Here is a 20890-nt window from a genome sequence, read left to right as displayed (position 1 = left end):
TAAAAATAACTGCATGCCTGGGCAGCTGGGGCAAATTATGGACAAGAAGATAGAAAAAGATAAAAAAAAATCTGATGCTAGTTCTGAAAAGCTGGGAGCAAAAGCAGGGGACTGCGCATGTCCCCTGCACACAGCACCCAAGGGGTAGAGCAACCACATATGCCACCCCTCTGGCCCGACCCCTGGACCCAGCCCTACCCTCACTCCACTTAAGGAACCAGCTCGCCCCTCCTCGTGGAGCAAGCAAGGGAACCTGCTGCTTGTTCCTGCTCCCTCTGCTGCAGCCGGGGCCCCAACAAAGCCTCGCCAGAATTTCCTGTCTGGCCTCTGATCAATGTCTACAGATCGAGGGGGTCAAGAACCCAGGTCAGTATCAGTCCCAGCAGGTCCTCTTCAAGGTTCCCTCATGTCTTCATGGCCTCAGGTGTCGAGGCCCCTTTCTACCTGCTGTTTAGAAAGGGTGATGAGGGATAGCCAGTGTTACAAGGAATAAGGGGGACCCACAGGTTTCTTTGCAGGAAGCCATGCTCTGACTGGGGGCTGTGGATCGGACGGGGACAGGCCTGTTCCGTTCCACCCATAACCAGGTGTACATGGCATCAAGCGTCAGACAGGGCATCGGTGGCCCTGGAGCAGGACGTGGGGCCTCCTCCCAGCCTGAGTTTTCTTCTCTGGAGCAGGACGGGTCAGCGAGGTCAGTGCTTCCCAACCTTCCCACCGAGTCCATCACCACCCCTGCAGACAGGGGCCTCAGATGCTCACGACCCCTTTGGGGCCAACGCAAGCCTGATTTGGGGGAGGGCGTTTAAAAAAAATTCTTATGAACTTTGCAACGCTCTCTCTCTCCATGTATGCACACACGTTTTTCATTTTTTAAAAAGGACACATTTTCCCAGATGATAACAGTAAATGTGACACATGGGGGAGATATATCCTGTTTCTCAAGAACTTCACACCGTCGGACTCGAGGGCCGTGAGCCTGTCTGAGGAGCACCCAGCCACCTGCCATCAGTATATCCGTCTGTGCTCCAGAATGATCGATGTCCGAAACAACACACACCCACCTTCTGTGCCACACTGACCCCGGGTGGCTGGTCCCTGTGGACGGTGTAGGGGGATAAAAACCAACCAAGACAGCTTTAAATGACAACAGCCCCCCGTGACTCAGCTTAACCTGGCTTCACCCCAGGCCGAGACCCCACTGTGCGCACGGCCAGTGCAGGGACACTCTTACTCTTTGTGGATTCTGTGTTGCTCCTGGGGCTCTAGCCGGGCGATGTTACTCCAGGCCAGGGTTCTGCTCTCTTCCGTCAGGTCTTCAAAAGACTCTTCGCCTGGAGAGACTACATTAAATTGCAACTCAGTCAACTAAGCTTCTAACCAGCATTGGAGACAAGTGTCAGAGTCTCAAGAATTTCCATTAAAATCAAACAACTAAGACAGCAAAACGCCCACCGAAAAAGAACGACTTTGAAATGCACTTGTTAGACAGCTCCATGTTAGTGAAGGGAAAAAGAATCAGGTGTATGATCTAAATAAAACATCATTTGAAGATTAAGAAGTATCTTTGACTACTAAAGCCTTCGTGCACTTTTAGCAATGTCTGCAGAGTTTTCACTCAACCCTGAAGCTGGGAACTTCAGGAAACACGGCACTGAATAACCATTTCCTTGTCAGCAATCTTTTCAAAAACCTGCCAGTTCCCTAACAACACTGCAGGGTTTTGGTTTCGGTTTTGAGCAGGAGAAAGAAGAGATGAAACCAGCTACTACCACCCTCTTGGGCTGGACTAGCTAAGCCATCCCTTTGCTTCTGTTTTGAGAAGGGCTGGAACAATTTCGCTTTTGAGAAAATCCCCGTGGATGGGTCTGGTGATTAAACTGAGCATGGGTTCAAGGGCATCACGAGATAATCCCATGGTCTTCATGACTCAACCCGTGGAGCTTTCTCTCTCAGGTCACAAGACTGCGGGCAGCTGGACCGCTGAGCCGAGCAGGTCCCAAGTGTATGGCCTGGGGAGCCTGGACGTGCCAGGGACAGAATGTAGAACTGGGAGATGACAAGCAGCCCAACCACTCCGCTCCCAAGGTCCACGCAGGGTCGGATTCCTGGGAGCCTGGGGGTCTGAGGCCGTTTTATGTGAAATGTACAACGTGGATAACTGGATGAAGGGACTCATTCTTTCTTCCCTTTCTAAATACCAGCCGTGAGAACAGGGTCAAGTTCATTTTACCACCTGGCACAGAGGCTCTGTAAATGTCTGTCAAATAACTGAATAAAAAACCAGAATCGAATAAACAGAGCACCCTGCACTGAAGATCTGTACGTGGGGGTGGAAAAACAGGGATGTTGGAAGTCACTCCTGGGACAGGGCTAGGTGACCCTGTTAACAGCAACCACAGCCAGGACAGATCAACATGAAAACATGAATGGCTAAGAATCAGAGGCCAACTTGGAAAACAACAGAAAAGAAAGAACATAACAACAACAAACGCTGCCAGGTTGCATTAAATTACCAGAAACTAAAAGTGAGTTGATTTCCTTTAGGGATGGTACGGGGAGGAAGGAGGGAGGAGGGTTCAGGATGGGGAACACATGTATACCTATGGCGGATTCATTTTGATATTTGGCAAAACTAATACAATTTGTAAAGTTTAAAAATAAAATAAAATTAAAAATTAAAAAAAATAAACAAAACAACAAAAAGAGGTCTGTTTGTAGGAGAAACTCAGTGAGACAGTAAAACAGAATCATCTCTAAGCTGTTCAGGGTTCATAACTTGTCTCTTTTCTAGAACCTTCAGAAAATGGCTTAATCAAGAAAGAGAAACAGAAGGTGCTCATGTTGTTATTCTCTTTACAAGATTTACCTGGAGAATCTGCCGTGGAGGCATTGTAACTGGAGGGCTGGGACACGCTTTTAAACTTTGGGGTGATCCTTCGAGGATGGGGTGTCACAAAGAGCTGTCTGGGTGTCTGTCCAAACTCTAAGATCTGGGTGAGCATGGCGACCTTCTCGTCAGGATCCTCGATGCTTTAGGACAGAACACAAACCCCTGTGGTGACCACTGGGGTCAAGCTCCCTGAGTGTGTGCATTTCAAATAATGCAGATCACCAGGAGAGAGATTAACCCTCAAATAGTAACAGCAACTATATGCTAGAACTGTCTAGACTGTATTGTTTATTTGTTGTTCAGTTGCTAAGTCGTGTCTGACTCTCTGTGACCCCATGGACTATAGCCATGGGGATCCTCTGTCCATGGAATTCTCCAGGCAAGAATACTGGAGTGGGTAGCCATCCCCTCCTCTAGGGGATTTTCCCGACCTAGAGATGGAACCTGCATCTCCTGTGTTGGCAGGTGGGTTCTTCACCACTGAGCCACCAGGGAAGGCCCCCAGACCATATTACATGTCTTTAATTTCTGAGGCTCAGTATTTTATATAATGGTAAAAGCGGGCTATAATTCACTGTAACATTCCCATGCCTTTATATCCTCAGATAACTGCATTCATCATTTAGACACAGAGCTCATTTGTGGCTCAAGTAGAAAATTCCTTAAGTGAAGTCGCCCAGTCATGTCTGACTCTTTGCGACCCCATGGACTGTAGCCTACTAGGCTCCTCCGTCCATGGATTTTTCCAGGCAAGAGTACTGGAGTAGGCTACCATTTCCTTTTCCAGAGGATCTTCCCAACCCAGGGATTGAACCCGGGTCTCCTGCATTGCAGGCAGACGCTTTACTGTCTGAGCCACCAGGGAAGCCCAAGAAAATTCCTTACAGACACGTAAATACCTGTTCAAGTCCACACCTCCTTCATAGGTCAGCGGATGAAACACTGGAAAAAGAGACACAAAAACACTATTGAAAGCTGTACTGTTTTCTTCCAATTCACAATGCTCAGAATTTTAAAAACAACAAATTTTAAGTTGTATTCAAAGAAACTGATTTTCACTTTGCAAAATAGCCTTATACCACCCAGCCTGGGCCAACATCAATGAGGACTGTTGGTTTTCTGAGCTGCAGTCTAACTGGTGGTGAGACACTCTGTTATCTGGGTGCGTGTCTCAGTCGGCGCCTTCTCCTGGGGTAAGCACAGAGTGCCGTGTGTGGAGGACAAGTGAGGGGTCAGACCACCTCCTGCCACCAGTGCCGAGGAGCCTGGAGGAGACAAGAGCTGACCGTGAAGAGGAGGGCTGCAGCTGGCTCCCATCTGCTCAGTAACACAGAAGCCCCAGGGCCCTTGCAGGAGCTGTTCAATCCTATCCTGACTGAGCTTTAGCAGAAATTACTGAATGGGATGTAGTGGACATGCTGAAGGTAGGATACTTCAGCATAGACCCCTTGGATCACAGAGGAGTGGGTGTTTTTAGACAAAAGCACTTCCTCCTCTTTACTCAGGATCGAATCCAGGGTCTCTGAGCCAGGAGACCCCATATATTGAGACCAGATGCTTTGGCCAAGGAAACAAGCTGGGCTGTGCTGAGCCCATTGTGGGGGGTTTGCTTTTGCTTCCATCAAATGCTGAATGGAGTTTCCATGGCTGCTACACACCATTATGGGCTCCGACAGCATCCTGGCCCTGCTGCTTGTAGCCAAACACCAGGTCGATCCACTCATGCAGGTGCTCGGACACGTACTCACTCTCCAGCGCGGCTCTGCTCTTCCGGAGAAAATCCTCGGGACCTAGGAGGAAGCCACCATCAGAACACCCAGGGATGCCACCTGACTTCCTCCCATTCCTTTGTTTTTTCCTTTTGGCCAGGCTGTAGGGCTTGCGGGATCTAGTTCCCCAACCAGGAACTGAACCCTGACCCCCTGCATTGGGAATGTGCAGTCTTAACCACCGGACCACCAGGGATACCTCTCCCATTCCTTCTGTCAATCCACATGTCGACAGACACTGGGGCTTCCCAGGCGCACCGGCAGTAATGAACCCGCCTGCCAATGCAGGAGACGCAGGTTCTATCCCTGGGTCAGAAAGATCCCCTGGAGGAGGAAATGGCAAGAATACTGGAGTGGGTTGCCTGGAGAATTCCATGGACAGAGGAGCCTGGCGGACTACAGTCCATGGGGTCACAAACTAACCAACTAAGCACACACGCAGGCATGCAGGCAGGGCTTCTGGGACAGGCCAGAGGGACATGGTCCTTACTGAGGCTCACCCACCCCTTCCATCATGTAAAATATAAATCTGCGGTGGAGGAAGAGGCAAAAATCATTTTTACATTTAGCTCTCTCAAGTACATAATAATGTTTTTACATCACGGTCTCACAGAATACTTACAATTTGGAGTAGATTTTTACCATCTCCTCCAGACAGAGAATTCTACTGTTGTTTTAAAAAATCTAAGCAACTAAATAACAATACTGAAATTGCACAACTAAGTGGAGGGTTTCCGAGATTCAGCGCTTCCCAGGTGGTACTCACTCCGTGCCCAAGGGGGAGCTCTACGTCGTTAACCAGCTGCCCTCCTTGTCTCTTCCCCAAATCCAACTTCAGACTGTTGACTAAAAAGCTGACATCATCACCGTAGAATTCCGGGATCAGCTGAAAGTTTTGCGGAAGAAAGAAAAGAACAGCAGCAAACATTTTTAAAGCAGTTAGAAGCCACAAGCCCAGTGAATCATTAGCTTGGTAACTGCTTACCTCTTTAAAATCGGTTGCACCATCCAAACAGTTTTTCCAAGTTTCTGCAATACTAAATATGAAAAAAAAAAATTCAACTGATTTTAAATCGAGGGTATGGAAATAGCCAGGGCGCTATTCTACACTTTACCTAAGTCAGATCATTTCTCTTATTAATTCATAATTCCCAACATTCACATGAGTCCCCCCCACTCCCCTTTTACAGACAAGAAAACTCTGGGTCCACACAGGGTGTGAGCACAGGGTCAGGACATGGACCTGGGGTGGGGACATCCACAAGTCTAAGACAGGAGCCTCCCCCACACATGGCCTCATTGAAGGGCCACTCCGGGCAGGTGCTTAAACATGAAAAATGAGCACAATTATTTTAACAGCTCATTTCAAAAAGGGATTATAAATAGACACGTGCAGAGCTTAGAAAAAGACTAGAAAAGACACAGACCAAAAGATGAACAGTGAGTTCTATCTCAGTGTGGTCAGATGCCAAGCGAAGTTATTTTCTTCTTTATACTCTCTGCTTTTCATGGTAAGAAAATTACTTTTGTAACTAAAAAATATTTAAACACTCACAGGGAATTGTATTCAATTCATAGCAGGCTTATTTAGAATAATGAAATGTTGGAAACAGCCTAAATGTCCAACAACAAATAAACAGTTAAATTATGTCATACATTAGGAAGGGATACAGTCATTAAAAAAAAAAAAAAACAATCACTGTTTTGCAGAACATCTAACAATATGGGGAAAATTTTAAGATTTAATACAAGACTGCAAAAGGCAGGACAAAAAACTATTTAAGGTATGTTCTCACATTTACACACACACACACACAACTACACAAAGCCTAAGAGGAACAGATATAACATTACTGTGTGTGTGTGTCAGTCGCTCAGTTGTGTTCCACTCTTTGTGATCCCTTGGACTGTAACTTTTCAGGTTCCTCTGTCCACTGAATTCTCCAGGCAAGAATACTGGAGTGGGTTGCCATTTCCTTCTCCAGGGATCTTCCCAAGCCATGGATCAAACCCAAGTCTCCCACACTGTGGACAGATTCTTTAGCGTCTGAGCTACCTGGGAAGTCCAACCATTTATGTATATATAGAAAACTACAATCTTTTACATACTGGATAAAAGTTTATGGAATAAACAGAAGTGTTTTTAAACTTACACTATATATGTTTTCTTACATGTCCTTCCATTTTTGTTTATATCTAGTTTTTCCAGATAAACATATTGTGCATGTATAAATGAGAAGGTTTAAAAAGTAGAATGTGAGGCACAGATGTCTACCTGTTGAACATTCTGTCTGCGTTGTCGAACCTTCCATTCTGCAGGCACAGCATGTACTCTGGCGCTGGAGGGGGAGAAACCAGAGTTAATAAGCTCACAGAATCACTGCAGAGCCCACGTGCACACGTGCGTCCCCAGGGAGTGACAATGAAGCAGCTCACCGATCCGGACCAGGTAGAAGAGCACGTAGCCTGGGGAGGAGTAGTGGCTGCCGTACATGAACCTGGGCTCCGGCATCTCCTGGTAGCGGGTCTGCAGCATGGGGAGAGGAGGCCTGTGAGGGCTGGCTGGGAAGACAGTAACTGATCCGGGAGCAAAGCCTAAGGAAACCATGACCTGATCACATCCTAGCCCCTAGTTTCTCTCTTAAATAGGAAAAGGAGCAGATAAAAAGAGGGGGGAAACTGAAGAAACACAGCATTCTTGCAACAAGCATCTTGGTTTTCTTGGCTCAGTGGTAACAATGTCTGCTGGGGTGGGATTGAGAAGAAGAAATTTTACCTATCTTTTGTGCCATTCGCCAAAGGGTAACTTCATCGTGAAAATAAATTGGCAAACCTATGATGAGCTCAGCTCCTACCCACTGAACTGTAAGCAAATGCTAAGCAGCTAAATTCCTCGGGGAAGGAAGGCAGAGGCAGAGGAGGGTAAAGAATATGCTCAGAACCTTTGGTCTCTTCGAATACACCTCCACCAAGTTTTGGGGAAACGAGTGTCAGGAGCTATAAAAACACAGGCCATGGCTCCTGGGTTGCCTAGAAACCAGGAATCCCCGGGTCCACGTACCAGCAGCCTCTCCAGACGCTCCTGGTTGAGGGCCCCTACTGGCTTACTGAGATCCCGGAAGGTCTCTGGATTTGACAGATCTGCAAAAGAAACAGATTGTCAAAAATTAATTAAAATGAAGGATGCAACTAGAGATGATCATACTAAATGAAGTAAGTCAGAAAAAAAAAGACAAATACCGTCTATCATATCACTCATATGTGGAATCTAAAATATAGCACAAATGAGCCCATCTACAAAATAGAAACAGATTCACGGGCACAGAGAACAGGCTAGTGGTTGCCAAGGATATGGTGGAGGTGGGAGGGATGAGCAGCTGCTGGGGGTTAGCACATGCCAACTGTTACATTTAGAATGGAAAAACAACAAGGTCCTACAGTATAATGCAGGGAACTATATTCAAAATCCTGTGATAAACCATAATGGAAAAGAATATAAAAAAATACTGCATATGTGTGTAAACTGAGACACTTTGCTGTACAACAGATATTGGCACAACACTGTGAACCAATGATAATTCAATAAAAAAAAAAAAAGAAAAGAAAATAGAAAGCTGGCAAGCTTATACTTAATAACATTACCCCCTGAACTGATTCACATGCACATTTATTTCCAAATAATAAACAGCTTTCTAAAAGTTACAGATCCATTAGAATCACAGTATTTCTGGTGGTTATTTATACAGCTGTAAAGGTTAGAACTTTTGAGTGTTAGCTACAACCACTCAAGAATAAAATCTAATTTGAAAATGTTCACAATATTGATTTTAAAAAAAGACCTACTGATTAAGAAAAATTATATTCCAAGTAAAATGACAGCAAAAAAAAGTAAACAAATTTCAAAGCCCATTATTCTATCAAAATTTATTTTTTAGGTTTGAGTTACTGTGAATATTATCCTATGATAATAGCATAATTGGAGAACTGGGGACCTGAAAATTATCAGATAAATAATATTCCTAGAAAAGCTGTCACCTCTTTCAAGTAAAAGGGAGCAATCAGTGAACTGTCAAAAGTAATTAAATCTTCACAATATCTAATTTTAAGCCATTATAAAATTACTATGCAATCACAATAATTTTGGTAAAATAATTTGAGAGAAAGAAATATACTCTCTCAGTAATGTGATTATTGATGATTCTTATTTCCTTGAGTATTTCAGTACTTTCTAAGTGCTCTACATGAGTTTGAGTAAACTCTGGGAGTTAGTGATGGACAGGGAGGCCTGGCGTGCTGCAGTCCATGGGGCTGCAAAGAGTCAGACACGACTGAGCTACTGAACTGAACTAAGTGCTCTATAATAGTTATTACTTTTGATAATCACATTTTTGAATATGAATTGACATTTAATATGATAACCTGAGATGCGATTTTCCAAGTAAACTCTTCAGTATTTGAAAACAATACTTGTTGGTAATTATGGTAACACTGGCTAAAGATCACATGCGTGTTTTCTGGGTATGGCTTTCAAGACGTATGTGAGTAGTTTCTTTAGGATTAAAAAAAATTCAGAGACAGTAGAGAGAACACACAGAACACACGTAATTCACGTAACACGTGTTATCCAGCATCACGGCGCAGAAACTGGCCACCTAGAGTCACGAGATGGAATGGGTTTTATTCTGCTCACGAATCACAACGTGGTCCTAGGACGGAGCGAGCTCTTTGCTCTGAAAGCCAGGCCCGCGCACGCACCCAGCTCAGAGCTGCTGTAGTCGCCGATGACCCAGGGGAACACGGGGTACTGTGAGAGGTCGCTGCAGCTGCGGTCGGCCAGCGAGTTGAGGTGCAGCAGGTACTGGTAGTTGGACAGGAGGCCGCGCTGCCACTGCAGCGTGTAGCCCTCGGCCGTGCGCTCCGGCACGTGGTGCTCTGTGGGGACAGGGGGACAGGCCGGGTCACACCACGCTCAGTGCATGCAGGCCACGGCCACTCAGCAAGTGACGTTCCTACAGGGGCTTGCAGTGTAGACCCTTCAACCCACTGTTGAAAAGCACATTTCAAAAAAAGAAAAGTAGGCTAATCTGTTTTCACAAAAGAGTTGTCTGGTCAAGGATGAGCATCTCTAAGATCCAGGAGGGAAAATGATCAAATATGTGATATGAAACAACATATCTATGAGATATATGACAGGAAACATACTGTATCTATTAAATATATAAAACATCATATCTGTGAGAGATATGACATAGAATATCACATCTATAAAATATAGGATATAAAGAATCACATCTATTAAATAGATATGACATAAAACAAACATGAAAATATAAAGCAAATACATCAATATTACATGGCAACATATAATGTTTACTATATTTATCTGTAGTCTACAACATGTATTTACTAACAAAGAATTGTTCCCAATGTGCTTGAATTTCAATGTCTTTAAGAAGCCATTACCATTTGAAAAAGGTCATTTCCTCCATTTCCTACGAAATCAAAACAAAACCATCTTTTCTTTCTCTTTTAGATCTGGAAGACAGGCACACAGCTGATTTGTCAATGACTATGTATTATTTATGCAAGTGAGGAATACAGAAAAGAACAGAAACTGCTGAAGAAGAAATCAGGTGTCTGTCAGGAGGACGTGATTTCTCAACTAGAAGGCCCAGAGAGACCACCTGGAAATAACCTCAGAAAAGAAGGAAAACACAGATTGTGTGACACCAGTGAGAATCTTCCTGAGAAATGAGTCCATTTTTCTATTATGTTTAGAAAATTCTGCTTTCAATTTTTTATTGGCAGCATAAAACAACTTCCCTCATTTGCTGATTCAATATTTATTCTTAAATACTTTGCCAAGTTTCTTCTCTAGCTACCGGGAAAGGGCTTAAAAAAAAAATCAGAACACTTATCCTCTGATTTTCCATTCTTAGAACATCACAGAGGAAGTCTGAACAATCTCAGGAATAAACTCGGAAAGGACACTTCACAGAAGCAGACTTTCTAGACCATGGTGGGTTTAAGATTTTAGGACTCACTATGAGAGTTGAGTTTTTTGTTGCAAGCTTGTTACAGTTAGAAAAATTAAATGAAAAAATTAAATTGGGAGGCAGGAGATAACAGTAAACCCAAAGCAAAGCTATAGTTATGGACTGAGTTAAACTGAATAGCTTAATGTGAGAATAAGCAAATATGAACTTTAGTAAAGTTCACTTATAAACTTTAAACTATGTTCTTCATGTGAAAACAAACAATTCCTCCTTGAGAGAAAATTTCTTTTCTAAGGGAATTAACTCACTACTTCATAAATGGGTTCACTGCACACTGGAACAGCAAACAAAACTGAGATGGTATTAATCAAATTCCAACATGTACTTAACGCATCCCATTCTAGTCATCTGACAACTCTGAAACCAAGAATAACTTAATTCAACCATACAACTTAATATGTTTGTGCTCAAAAAAAAAGAAAATACAGGTGTCTTCTCTGACAAAAGTGGGAAAATTCACATTTCCCATGGAAGACTGAGGAAGTAGTAGTTAGGAGCAAACTTGCTCCAGGGTACCATAAGAGCATCGCAGGCTCACGTGTTCCTTTTGTACCGTCTCCCAGTTTTGTGATTAGGACCGCAATTAATGCAAACACATGAATGCATACCCCACTGTCTCACATGAGGAAACCCAGTCCTGGCATTCATAAACCAACGGAAGACAGGACTGGACATAAAAAATGACCACGTGTATTCTTTATAATCCATTCAACTTGGGTGTCGTTAAGATACAGAAAAACCTCACCAAGGGTTTTTTAAAAAACCGAATTTGAGTGAACTATTACCAAATTTCATTTATATTTCCCTTTGTTTTTAAAATGCCACTCTGCTAATGATGGTTACCAATGAGAACAGATAAAGGGGACCCTGGAGAGGTGACAGTGGACACAGCGACTGTTCCACTGTTGAACCACCCCCACGTGAACAGATACAAGGACGGGTGGGCACCAAACCTAGATATGTAGCGATGTAAAAGTAGAGGTCGTCTCGGTCCTGACGTTCATAGAACTTCAGGTAGATGTCGGAACACAGGTCATCTTCTGTGCAAAACACTTCCAAGCCCTACAAATCCAGGGAGGACAGAACAAAGGGCACCTCAGTGTGAGGGACTCAAGTACAAAAGCCTTTCAATTCAACACTTGCATTTTTTATTTGTAGGTCTTGTGTGCATATTCCCCAGCTCTTCATTTAATTTATATAACATGAGAACAAGACATGTATTTCAGCTAAACTTTATAAAATCGCTTTTAGTGCTGAGTATTTTTATTGGTAATCACATTTGTGAATTTGTGCTGAATCAAAATTGGCAACTTGTGTCTTCACATATTTTTTCAAACACAAATGTTTAGCTTTCCTTTATAAATTCAATCATAATTCTGATTTTTGTATTTAGAACTCTCAGGCATACTTTTTATACTTTTAAGTACATTTTTATGTGCCTCTAAATATATGTAGCATTTTTGTATATTAAAAAATACATACTTTTCTGATTAGGTTTTTGAGATTTGTGTATGTTGATTTATACATGGTTGGTTTATATTTTAACGACTATGTAATATTTCACTGAATGAATATAATTCACTTTGTGTGCCCTGCCGTATCTGATTCTTTGTATTCCCATGGACTGTAGCCCACCAGGCTCCTCTGTTAATGGAATTTTCCAGGCAAGAATACTGGAATGGGTTGCCATTTCCTTCTCCAGGAGATCTTCCCTACCCAGGGATCGAACCTGTCTCTCTTGCCTATCTTGCATTGGCAGACAGATACTTTACCACAAGCGCCACATGGAAACATAAATTACTTGAGTGATCCTCTTATTGATGAAAAACTAATTCAACCATAACTATTTCAATTTAACAAATTGATAATTGAATTCATTCAAATAGGAACTTGCAATTATTCTTAAGAAAACTGTTGAGTTGTATAGATGATGTGTTGGTGAGGCCAAGACGGGACAGTAACAGAAAGGATGAAAACAAAGCATTGTCCTAGGTTCAAATACAGGCTTTCATATTACTAGTTAACTCCTGGAGTCTCAATTTCTTTGTAAAATAGGGTATCTTGTAACCTCAGAGAGGCTGTGCTAATGAACAGATACTGTACATAAACTGCCCAGTACACACAAAGTACTTAATCAATGCCAATTTCTTCTCTCTTTATGACTATATTTCTGTATTTTTAACAGCATCTGTTTCCCTAATCCTCTACTGGTACTGAAAATGGAGAATCACCTTCTATGTAAGAGAGGCAGGAAAACAGTTAAATTTCATAAAGATAAAACACCAAAACAAGCTGCTTTAATATCCACAATGCTTTTGTAATGCCACCAACTCACTGGTTCATCTTCAAAGGAGAACAAATACATTGATATTGACATCAAATGACAAGCCCCTGGAGTCACATCCTTTGTGGGGACTGGTTTCTAGATTATAAGTGTGTGACTCACAGGAGGGTGGACTTGGGCTTATCCCTGAGATAAGAGGCATGGCAGGCAGGACAGCCCTGGTGGTTGAAATGGTTACCTTATCCGTTTCCCCTCTCCCCAGGCCTGGAGGCAGAAGTAATCTAAGTCCACAGTGACTGTGCTACAGTTCCACTGAGGGCTGGCTCTGTAAGAACTTCTAAGCTCTGCCTGGAGACCTTGCTGGGCTGTAACAGGGTGGCGGCAAGGAGCCCTGGACCGGTTCTACATGTACAAACCCAAAGCCCTGAGCACTTACTTGGGAGGGAGAAACCCAGGGTGTTCGAGTCCTCTTGCTCTGGGAGCCAAGAACATGTTCCCCGCAGCCCTCCCACCTACCAAAAGAGCTGCTCCTTTAAAAACTGCCAGCTTACCCAGAAGAAGGAGCCATGAGACTCAGAGCCCATCTGCTTACAACACAACATGCAGGCACCTTCCAGAGTGGCCCCGGGGGCTTTAAGTCAATGAACCACTGACCAACCCGGAGACAAGACGCCCATCCTCCAGGGGAACTCACCAGAGGCATGAGGCCGTGTCTCCTCTTGTAAATGCGGCGGATGTCCTGGAGCGTTATCTGGACCACGGGTTTCTTTAAAAGGAGAGAGAGAGAGTGAGGATGAGCTGGTTCGATGGCATCACCGACTCAACGGACATGAGTCTGAGCAAACTCTGGGAGATGGTGAAGGACAGGGAAGCCTGGCATGCTGCAGTCCATGGGGTCACAAAGAGTCAGACACGACTGAACAACAAAAGAGAGATCTCAAACTGCAACATTCTGACGCAATTAGAAGCTCCCCTTCGGTATCAGAAAGGGAAAGATGAGCCCATCTTAACTTCCCAACAGGTCACAAGTGAACGGCTAGAAAGGGGGCTCTTAGGACAGGGCACACCCCACTATGTGCCAGCCTGCCCTTTCCACTAGCTCTGTGACCGTGGACATGTCCCTCTACTCACTCTGCTTTGGTACTCAACTTCTCAGAATGATAATGCACTCATCTTTAAGATTTTTTTTTTTTATGTGGGCCATTTTTAAAGTCTTTATTGAATTTGTTACGATACTGCAGAAGCAGTTTTACATTTCAGTTTTTTGGCCGCGAGGCATATAGGATCTTACAGCTCCCCGACCAGAGAGTGAACCTGTACGCTCTGCATTGGAAGCTGACGTCTCAACCACTGGACCACCAGGGGATCCCTAGGCATCTACCTTTCAGGTTTTGGAAAGCTGTTGAGTGATAAAGAGCATTAAAGGATTGGTGTGTACAACCTCACAGGAATTTTGCTTTTATAGACCTATAGTTTGCTCAGAAACTAATATGCATCTTTTTTAGAGCCCTGTCTTTTGTCTCCTTAAACTACAGTGGTGCTGTTCAGGCGTTAAGCCATGTCCGACTCTGCGACCCTATGGACTGTACCCTGTCAAGCATCTATGTCCATGGGATTTTCCAGGCAAGAACACCGGAGGCGGTTGCCATTTCTTCCTTCAGGGGCTCTGCCTGACCCAGGGGTCGAACCCGCATCTCCTGCACTAGCAGGGCAGGTTGTTTACAACTGAGCCACCAGGGAAGCCCAAACCTCAGTGTAATAAAGCTCATAAACTATAGTAAAAACGAGAGCCTCTATACTTTATGAAAGAAATTTTCTTGCTTCTCTGGAGCCTTGAAATGCTAGTAAGAGAGGAACAAGGTTACAAAAGGCTACAGGTCCACCCTCCTCCCCACATGAGAGGGAGGAGGAGCCCACAGAGGCAGGGTATGCAGCGGTGGAAGCTGCAAGAAGACTGGCCAAGGCCCCCAGCCCAGACACCTGGGACTCTGAAGCTATGGCACATACTCAGATATTTTTGCAGAAGTACTGACTCAAGCCACAGCAACTGTGGTGGCCCATACAATTTATCACACCACACGGAAGGCCAGTTCTCTGTCCACTGGAGGGCCCAGTGGGTGTGCTGCACCACCTGGTGGACAGACTCATTATAGCACCACGTAGAAAAGGGCTTCCCTGGGGGCTCAGACGGTAAAGGATCTGCCTGCAATGTGGGAGACCTGGATTCAATCCCTGGGTTGAGAAGATCCCCTGGAGGAGGGTGGCAATCCACTCCAGTATTCTTGCCTGGAGAATCCTCATGGTGGGCTACAGTCCATGGGGTTGCAAAGAGTCGGATGCAACTGAGCGACTAAGCACAGCACAGAAAAGGATATATTTGCGTTTCAGTGAGTGTGTGTGTGTGAGTGTGTGTGTGGTGTGCTCAGTTGCATCTGACTCTTTGCGACCCCATGGACTGTAGCCCACCAGGCTCCTCTGTCCATGGGAATAATACTGGAGTGGGTTGCCATTTCCTTCTCCAGGGGATCTTCCCAACCCAGGGATGGAACCTGTGTCTATCACATCTCCTGCATTAGCAGGTGGATTCTTTACCTCTAGCAACACCAGGGAAGCACATACAATGACTGACCAACTGGGAGAACTTCTTCCATGGCAGAAAACACTCCTGTTCTTAAAGCTGCCGGCCAAAAGGACCAACGCACGAGCAGAGTATTGGGATTTCTGCTCTTTCAATGAACCGCTCTGAAAAGGGGCCAGATCTAGATAAAGCCTCTAATCTTAACAAGGTTTAGTGTAGAAATCTGAGTCTCTACTGTCTGGCCAAGTGAGTCTACAGGCATCGTGGAAGAGAAGCCTGCTTCCAGCACCACCCCTGCAGCTGCCCAGTGACAGCATCTCAGCACGCACCTCTGCGCCGCCGGAGAGGACCACTTTCTACCACTTCTCTGGGCAAGACTCAGACCTACTGATTGTGTTTATAATTAAGGAATAACGAGAAATATGACTCAGGGGTACAGATAAGCAGGTACATGGGAAACATCCATTTTCCTTAACCTTAGTAGATTTCACTGCTCACTTGCATGAGTGCAGAACGCATAAATCTCTAAGGACCCTTTACTAAAATCGGGAGGGGTGGGGTTTCTTCTCGCATCGCTGACAGCAAGTGACCCCGAAGTCACAGAAAACAAGTTAGGGGAGGTCAAATGTCAAGGTCACACGGGGAGCCTGTTAAATACCAGATGCTGGATGAGCAGGGGCGGTCATTCTGACTCTCACCAAAATGTGAGAACACAGTAAGGTCAAGTTCAGAGAATGAAAAGTTCACAGAAGACGAAAACTGCAGTGCAAAGGAGCTCTCCCTGGCCCGCAGTCCGCTTACCGGGTACCCGTTGAGAGGCTGGAAATAGAGGGTGGTGTCAGTGACGCAGGCGTGGCCAGGGTTCGTCACCAGAGGTGTCACCATTTCTGCTTTGCATTCCATGTGCAGCTTTTCAGAAACACTTTGGAACCTGAGGATACGTTTTCCAGCAAAAGCAAGAAAAATCAGAAATCAATCTACTTTCTAGGCTTAACTTTATCTGAGGGAGCTCCAGGGTGACTCTGCAGAACAGGTATCTAAACACAACACTTAATATAAGAAAAGCGGTGACATAAGCTAGTCGCCTAAATAAAACTGCCTTTCTTTTAATGGGTACAATGAGTACTTGATTTTGAAAAAATAAATGAGGTTATGTATCACAGCAGAGAAGACAGACAAGTGAAAAAACTTGTCAAACAGGCACAAGAAGAAACAGACAACCTAAGTAGTCTTACGTCGAGTGAATAAATTGAATAAGAACACTTCAGGCCTGTATGGCTTTACCAATAAATTCTACTAAAAATTTAAGGAAGAAATACAGTCCTGCACACATTCTTTTGGCAAACAGAGACTAAAGGCATTTCTAAACTCATGTTATATGGCAAGCATAACCCTGATAGCAAAACCTCACAAATACACTAAGATTTACAGAGCAATATCCATGAACAGAGATGTAAAATCCTTTACAGCCACAACTACTGAAGCTCGTGTACCCTACCAGAGCCAACCCGGGCTTCCCAACAAGGGAAGCCACCGCAACGAGAAGCTGTGCCCCGAGATGAAGAGTAGACGCCGCTCGCCACAACCAGAGGAAGCCTGAGCGCAGCAACAGAGACCCAGCACGGCCAAAAATAAAAAGGAATTTAAAAAGTCCTTTATGAAATGCTAGCAAAGAAAATCCAGTAATATGTAAACAAAAAAAGCAATACATCATAAGCAAGTTGGATTCACCCCACGAATACAAGGTTGTTTTAACAATGGAAAACCAATCAACATAATTCATACTATCAACAGAATGAAAGAAAAAAGATGATCTCAATAAACGCACAAGAAGCACTTCACAAAATTCTACATTCATTTTTGAGAATACTCTCAGCAAACCACACATAATAAGAAACTTCCTCATCCTGATTAAAGGACAGCTATGAAAACCTACAGCTGGCATTCTTTCGCGGTGAAACATTACACCTCTTTCCTGTAATACCAAGAACAAGGCAAGAATGTCTGCTCTCACCACATCTGTTAATCAAACTGTGCAATGAGGCGAGAAGTAGAAATAAAAGCCTTAAGAATTTCTGTGAAACTGTCATTATTCACAGATTAAACAATAATGGACAGATGAAACACTGTAGAATCTACAAAACCCCCCAAAACAGATGGCTTTACCAGCAAATTCTGTAACATTTTCAAAGGTAGTATAAGACACACATCTCACAAAAAGGTAGCAATAAAACAGAATATTACAAACTAATCTCATTTATACACATAAGGTTCTAGCCAAAGCCAACTAATAGTAAATTTTGAATTTGGAAAAGCCATAGGATACAAGGTCATTGTTTAAAAAAAATGAAAAAAAAAAAAAAACCTTTTCTATATACCGTAAAAAATGATTGGAAAATAAAATTTTGATAGCATCAAAATCTAGGATTATGCTCAAAAGACAGCAGCATCCACATACTATAATATAAACATATTATATATATATAGTATTAGTATTAGTCGCTCAGTCATGTCTGACTTTTTGTGACCCCATGGACTGTAGCCCGCCAGGCTCCTCTGTCCATGGGATTCTCTAGGCAAAAATACTGGAGTGGGTTGCCATTTCTCCTCCAGGGGACCTTCCCAACTGTACATAAAGGAGACTTCATTAATGTGCATTAGAGGATACCCCAGGTTAACCTGTTATAGAAAACTGTCTTTTAAGTCTTTAAATTCTATACCAATTCTATACCTCTGGTTGGCAGATTGTTTCTTTATTTAGGTTTTAAGGTGAATGACCTGGGGCTATTTGTTTCCATCAACCTGACTGCAAATCTAAAGGCACAGTTGAAATGTCTATTTTTCTTGCCATCCTCAGAAGAGACTGCTGCAGATCTACTCTATGATTCTCATTCTTTTCAGCTTACAATACAAATAGCTTATTATTTTTTGCAACCTATGTCTTATAATAAAGCAGTGCTGAAAAATTAAATAGAAGAATGTTCAGTTGCCATATAGGCTACGAAAATGATTTGCTGGTGATTTTTAAGCTTGATTCTAAATAGATTTACGAAGAATGGCACTTGGAAGATGTGGTTCAAATTTTGCTATTTAAGGTATCTTGAAATTATAGGCTCACTCTCCCTAAAATTTCAAAAAGTGTAGAGCTGAGGCTCTTAAGGGTATAGCAGTGATAAAAGCTTTCACAGTCATTTCTAAAAAGCAACACTTCATAGTTTTCTGTCTCCAATGGTTCTCTAATATACTTGTAGAAGGAAGGCAACAGAAAACCAAGAATAAAAATAGCTGAGCTCTCCACAATTGGGCTTCCTGCTTACTTTCCCTGTTCAAAGAAAAGAGGAGACACCATCTTGCAATAGAGGCTTCATAGGCAACTGGGCTTCTCCAGTGACAGTTGGCATTTGATGCCGCATATCTCTTGGTTCTTCTTGTTGCCAATGGTCGGCCTGGCAATGGTGGTGAAATGGGAGCAATTAATCTGTAGATGAGGGAGGGCTTCCTTTAACAGTTGAAGGGTACTGTCTGGTACGATTCCAAAGACTTATAGTGTTTTTAATGTGGGAATTTCTCCAAGTTCAAGTAAAGTTTCAGGTATTATGTCATAGCACTGACTGAGTGATAGGTGTTGGAGGTAGTTGAGTTGATAAAATTCTGGAAAGCAGTCATTTTTCAGCATGACACTATCACTTAAGTCTAGGTGGACAAGATTGGGACATCTTCCAACTAAGGTAGAGACATCTGATCTCTGCAGGTTCTTTCGGTACCTGCTGAGGTTCAGCTGGGTGATAGTCTCTGACACAAGCTGTATATAAACATATAACATGTATATATATAAAACATGTTATATATAAACATATAACAGTACAGGGAACTGGATGAAGAGTAAGAACTCTTTGTCCTGTCTTTACATCTTTCAATCTAAAATTAATCCCAAGTATTTTAACAAGGACATTTCGGGGTGTAAATGGGGAAACCTGACTATGGAGCCATGAGCTGCCTGGCATGCAGACTACTGCTGCGTGAGTATCGTGACAGTATGGAGGGCGGCAGAGATCTTCCTGTAACGGAGAAATGTTGAAGTAGTTGCGGGTGAAGTGTGAGGGAGTCTTGCAGTGTCATTTCAAATTGCTCAGGAAAAAGTTATACTCATATTTTAAATACATCATACCAACATACATATGCACATCAGCTGTACATGTATACCTATTTATATAACATATAGACATACGTGTGTTACTTACGTACACACACACAGCAAGCAACAGTACGAGCATGCAAAGTGAAAGTGAAGTCGCTCAGTCGCATCCGACTCTTTGCAACCCCATGGACTGTAGCCTACCAGGCTCCTCCCTCCATGGGATTCTCCAGGCAAGAGGACTGGAGTGGGATGCCATTTCCTTCTCCAGGGGATCTTCCTGACACAGGGATCGAACCCAGGTCTCCCGCATTCCAGGCAGATGCTTTAACCTCTGAGCCACTAGGGAAGCCCATGCAAGGACCAACGCAAATTACACAAAATGTTGACAAATTAATACTTCGTGACTCACAGGGAATCTGTGTTCACTATTACCTTTTTGACTTGTGAGGATTTGAAGTTTTTCAGAATGAACAGTAGGGAAAAAAAATATACTTCAATAAAAAAAAGTATTTCCTTGGAAGTATGATGAAAATTTATTTAGCAAAAGTTTATTTTCTTTCGTTTAGAGGAATTATATAATCCTGCAATATTTCACTTTATGTTGTAAATATTTCTCCCCCAAATTCTTCAGCCTAACACTCTGGAGACTGGAATAAGTTAAAACTTTCATGGTGAACCATTTTTAAAATTCATGTCATGCTGAAGCCCAGGATTAAAGTCTAAATTGCTACTTAGAAAAATTATCTATTCTAAGTAGGTCAAAAGAAGCTAATTCTTATTATATAATTCTTATTCTTTTCCTTTCTAAAATGAATGCTATACTTGCCCTTCTGCAACACATTTAACTGGAACATCCTACAAATACAAAAATGAAAAGTAATGCTATGTAGGTGAAACAGAGAAAGAACAAACATAACCATAGAAAAGACATTCTTGGCAAATGACTTTACCAGCAAACTCTCTAACATTTTTAAACATAGTGCAAGGCTCACAAATCTCATAAAGGTAGCACTAAAACAGAGTATTACAAACTAATCTCATTTATACACATAAGCTTTCAGCCAAAGCCAACACGGAATAATCTATTCAACCAATATGTTCTACTTTGTCCTACTTTGTTTTGCTAAGCTGCAAGGATACAGCAAAACACAAAAATCTTAAGTAAAAATGAC

The 20890-nt window shown here is 43.1% G+C and overlaps 1 protein-coding gene across 1 annotated transcript in view; it reads right to left on the bottom strand.

Annotated features, from left to right (window-relative positions):
• Nucleotides 1-20890, bottom strand: part of NSMAF (neutral sphingomyelinase activation associated factor) — a 66440-nt gene that overhangs the window by 9712 nt on the left and 35838 nt on the right. Inside the window, 14 exon segments of the mRNA XM_070382371.1 lie at nucleotides 1235-1343; nucleotides 2870-3033; nucleotides 3793-3835; nucleotides 4552-4683; nucleotides 5429-5446; nucleotides 5449-5548; nucleotides 5648-5699; nucleotides 6938-7001; nucleotides 7099-7189; nucleotides 7724-7803; nucleotides 9418-9594; nucleotides 11672-11780; nucleotides 13697-13768; nucleotides 16382-16511. Of these exon segments, the coding sequence (XP_070238472.1) occupies nucleotides 1235-1343; nucleotides 2870-3033; nucleotides 3793-3835; nucleotides 4552-4683; nucleotides 5429-5446; nucleotides 5449-5548; nucleotides 5648-5699; nucleotides 6938-7001; nucleotides 7099-7189; nucleotides 7724-7803; nucleotides 9418-9594; nucleotides 11672-11780; nucleotides 13697-13768; nucleotides 16382-16511 (1341 nt within the window).

Source organism: Bos mutus, chromosome 14 (genome assembly GCF_027580195.1).
Source record: "Bos mutus isolate GX-2022 chromosome 14, NWIPB_WYAK_1.1, whole genome shotgun sequence".
Lineage (NCBI taxonomy): Eukaryota > Metazoa > Chordata > Mammalia > Artiodactyla > Bovidae > Bos > Bos mutus.
This window is presented reverse-complemented; position numbering and strand designations above follow the sequence as displayed.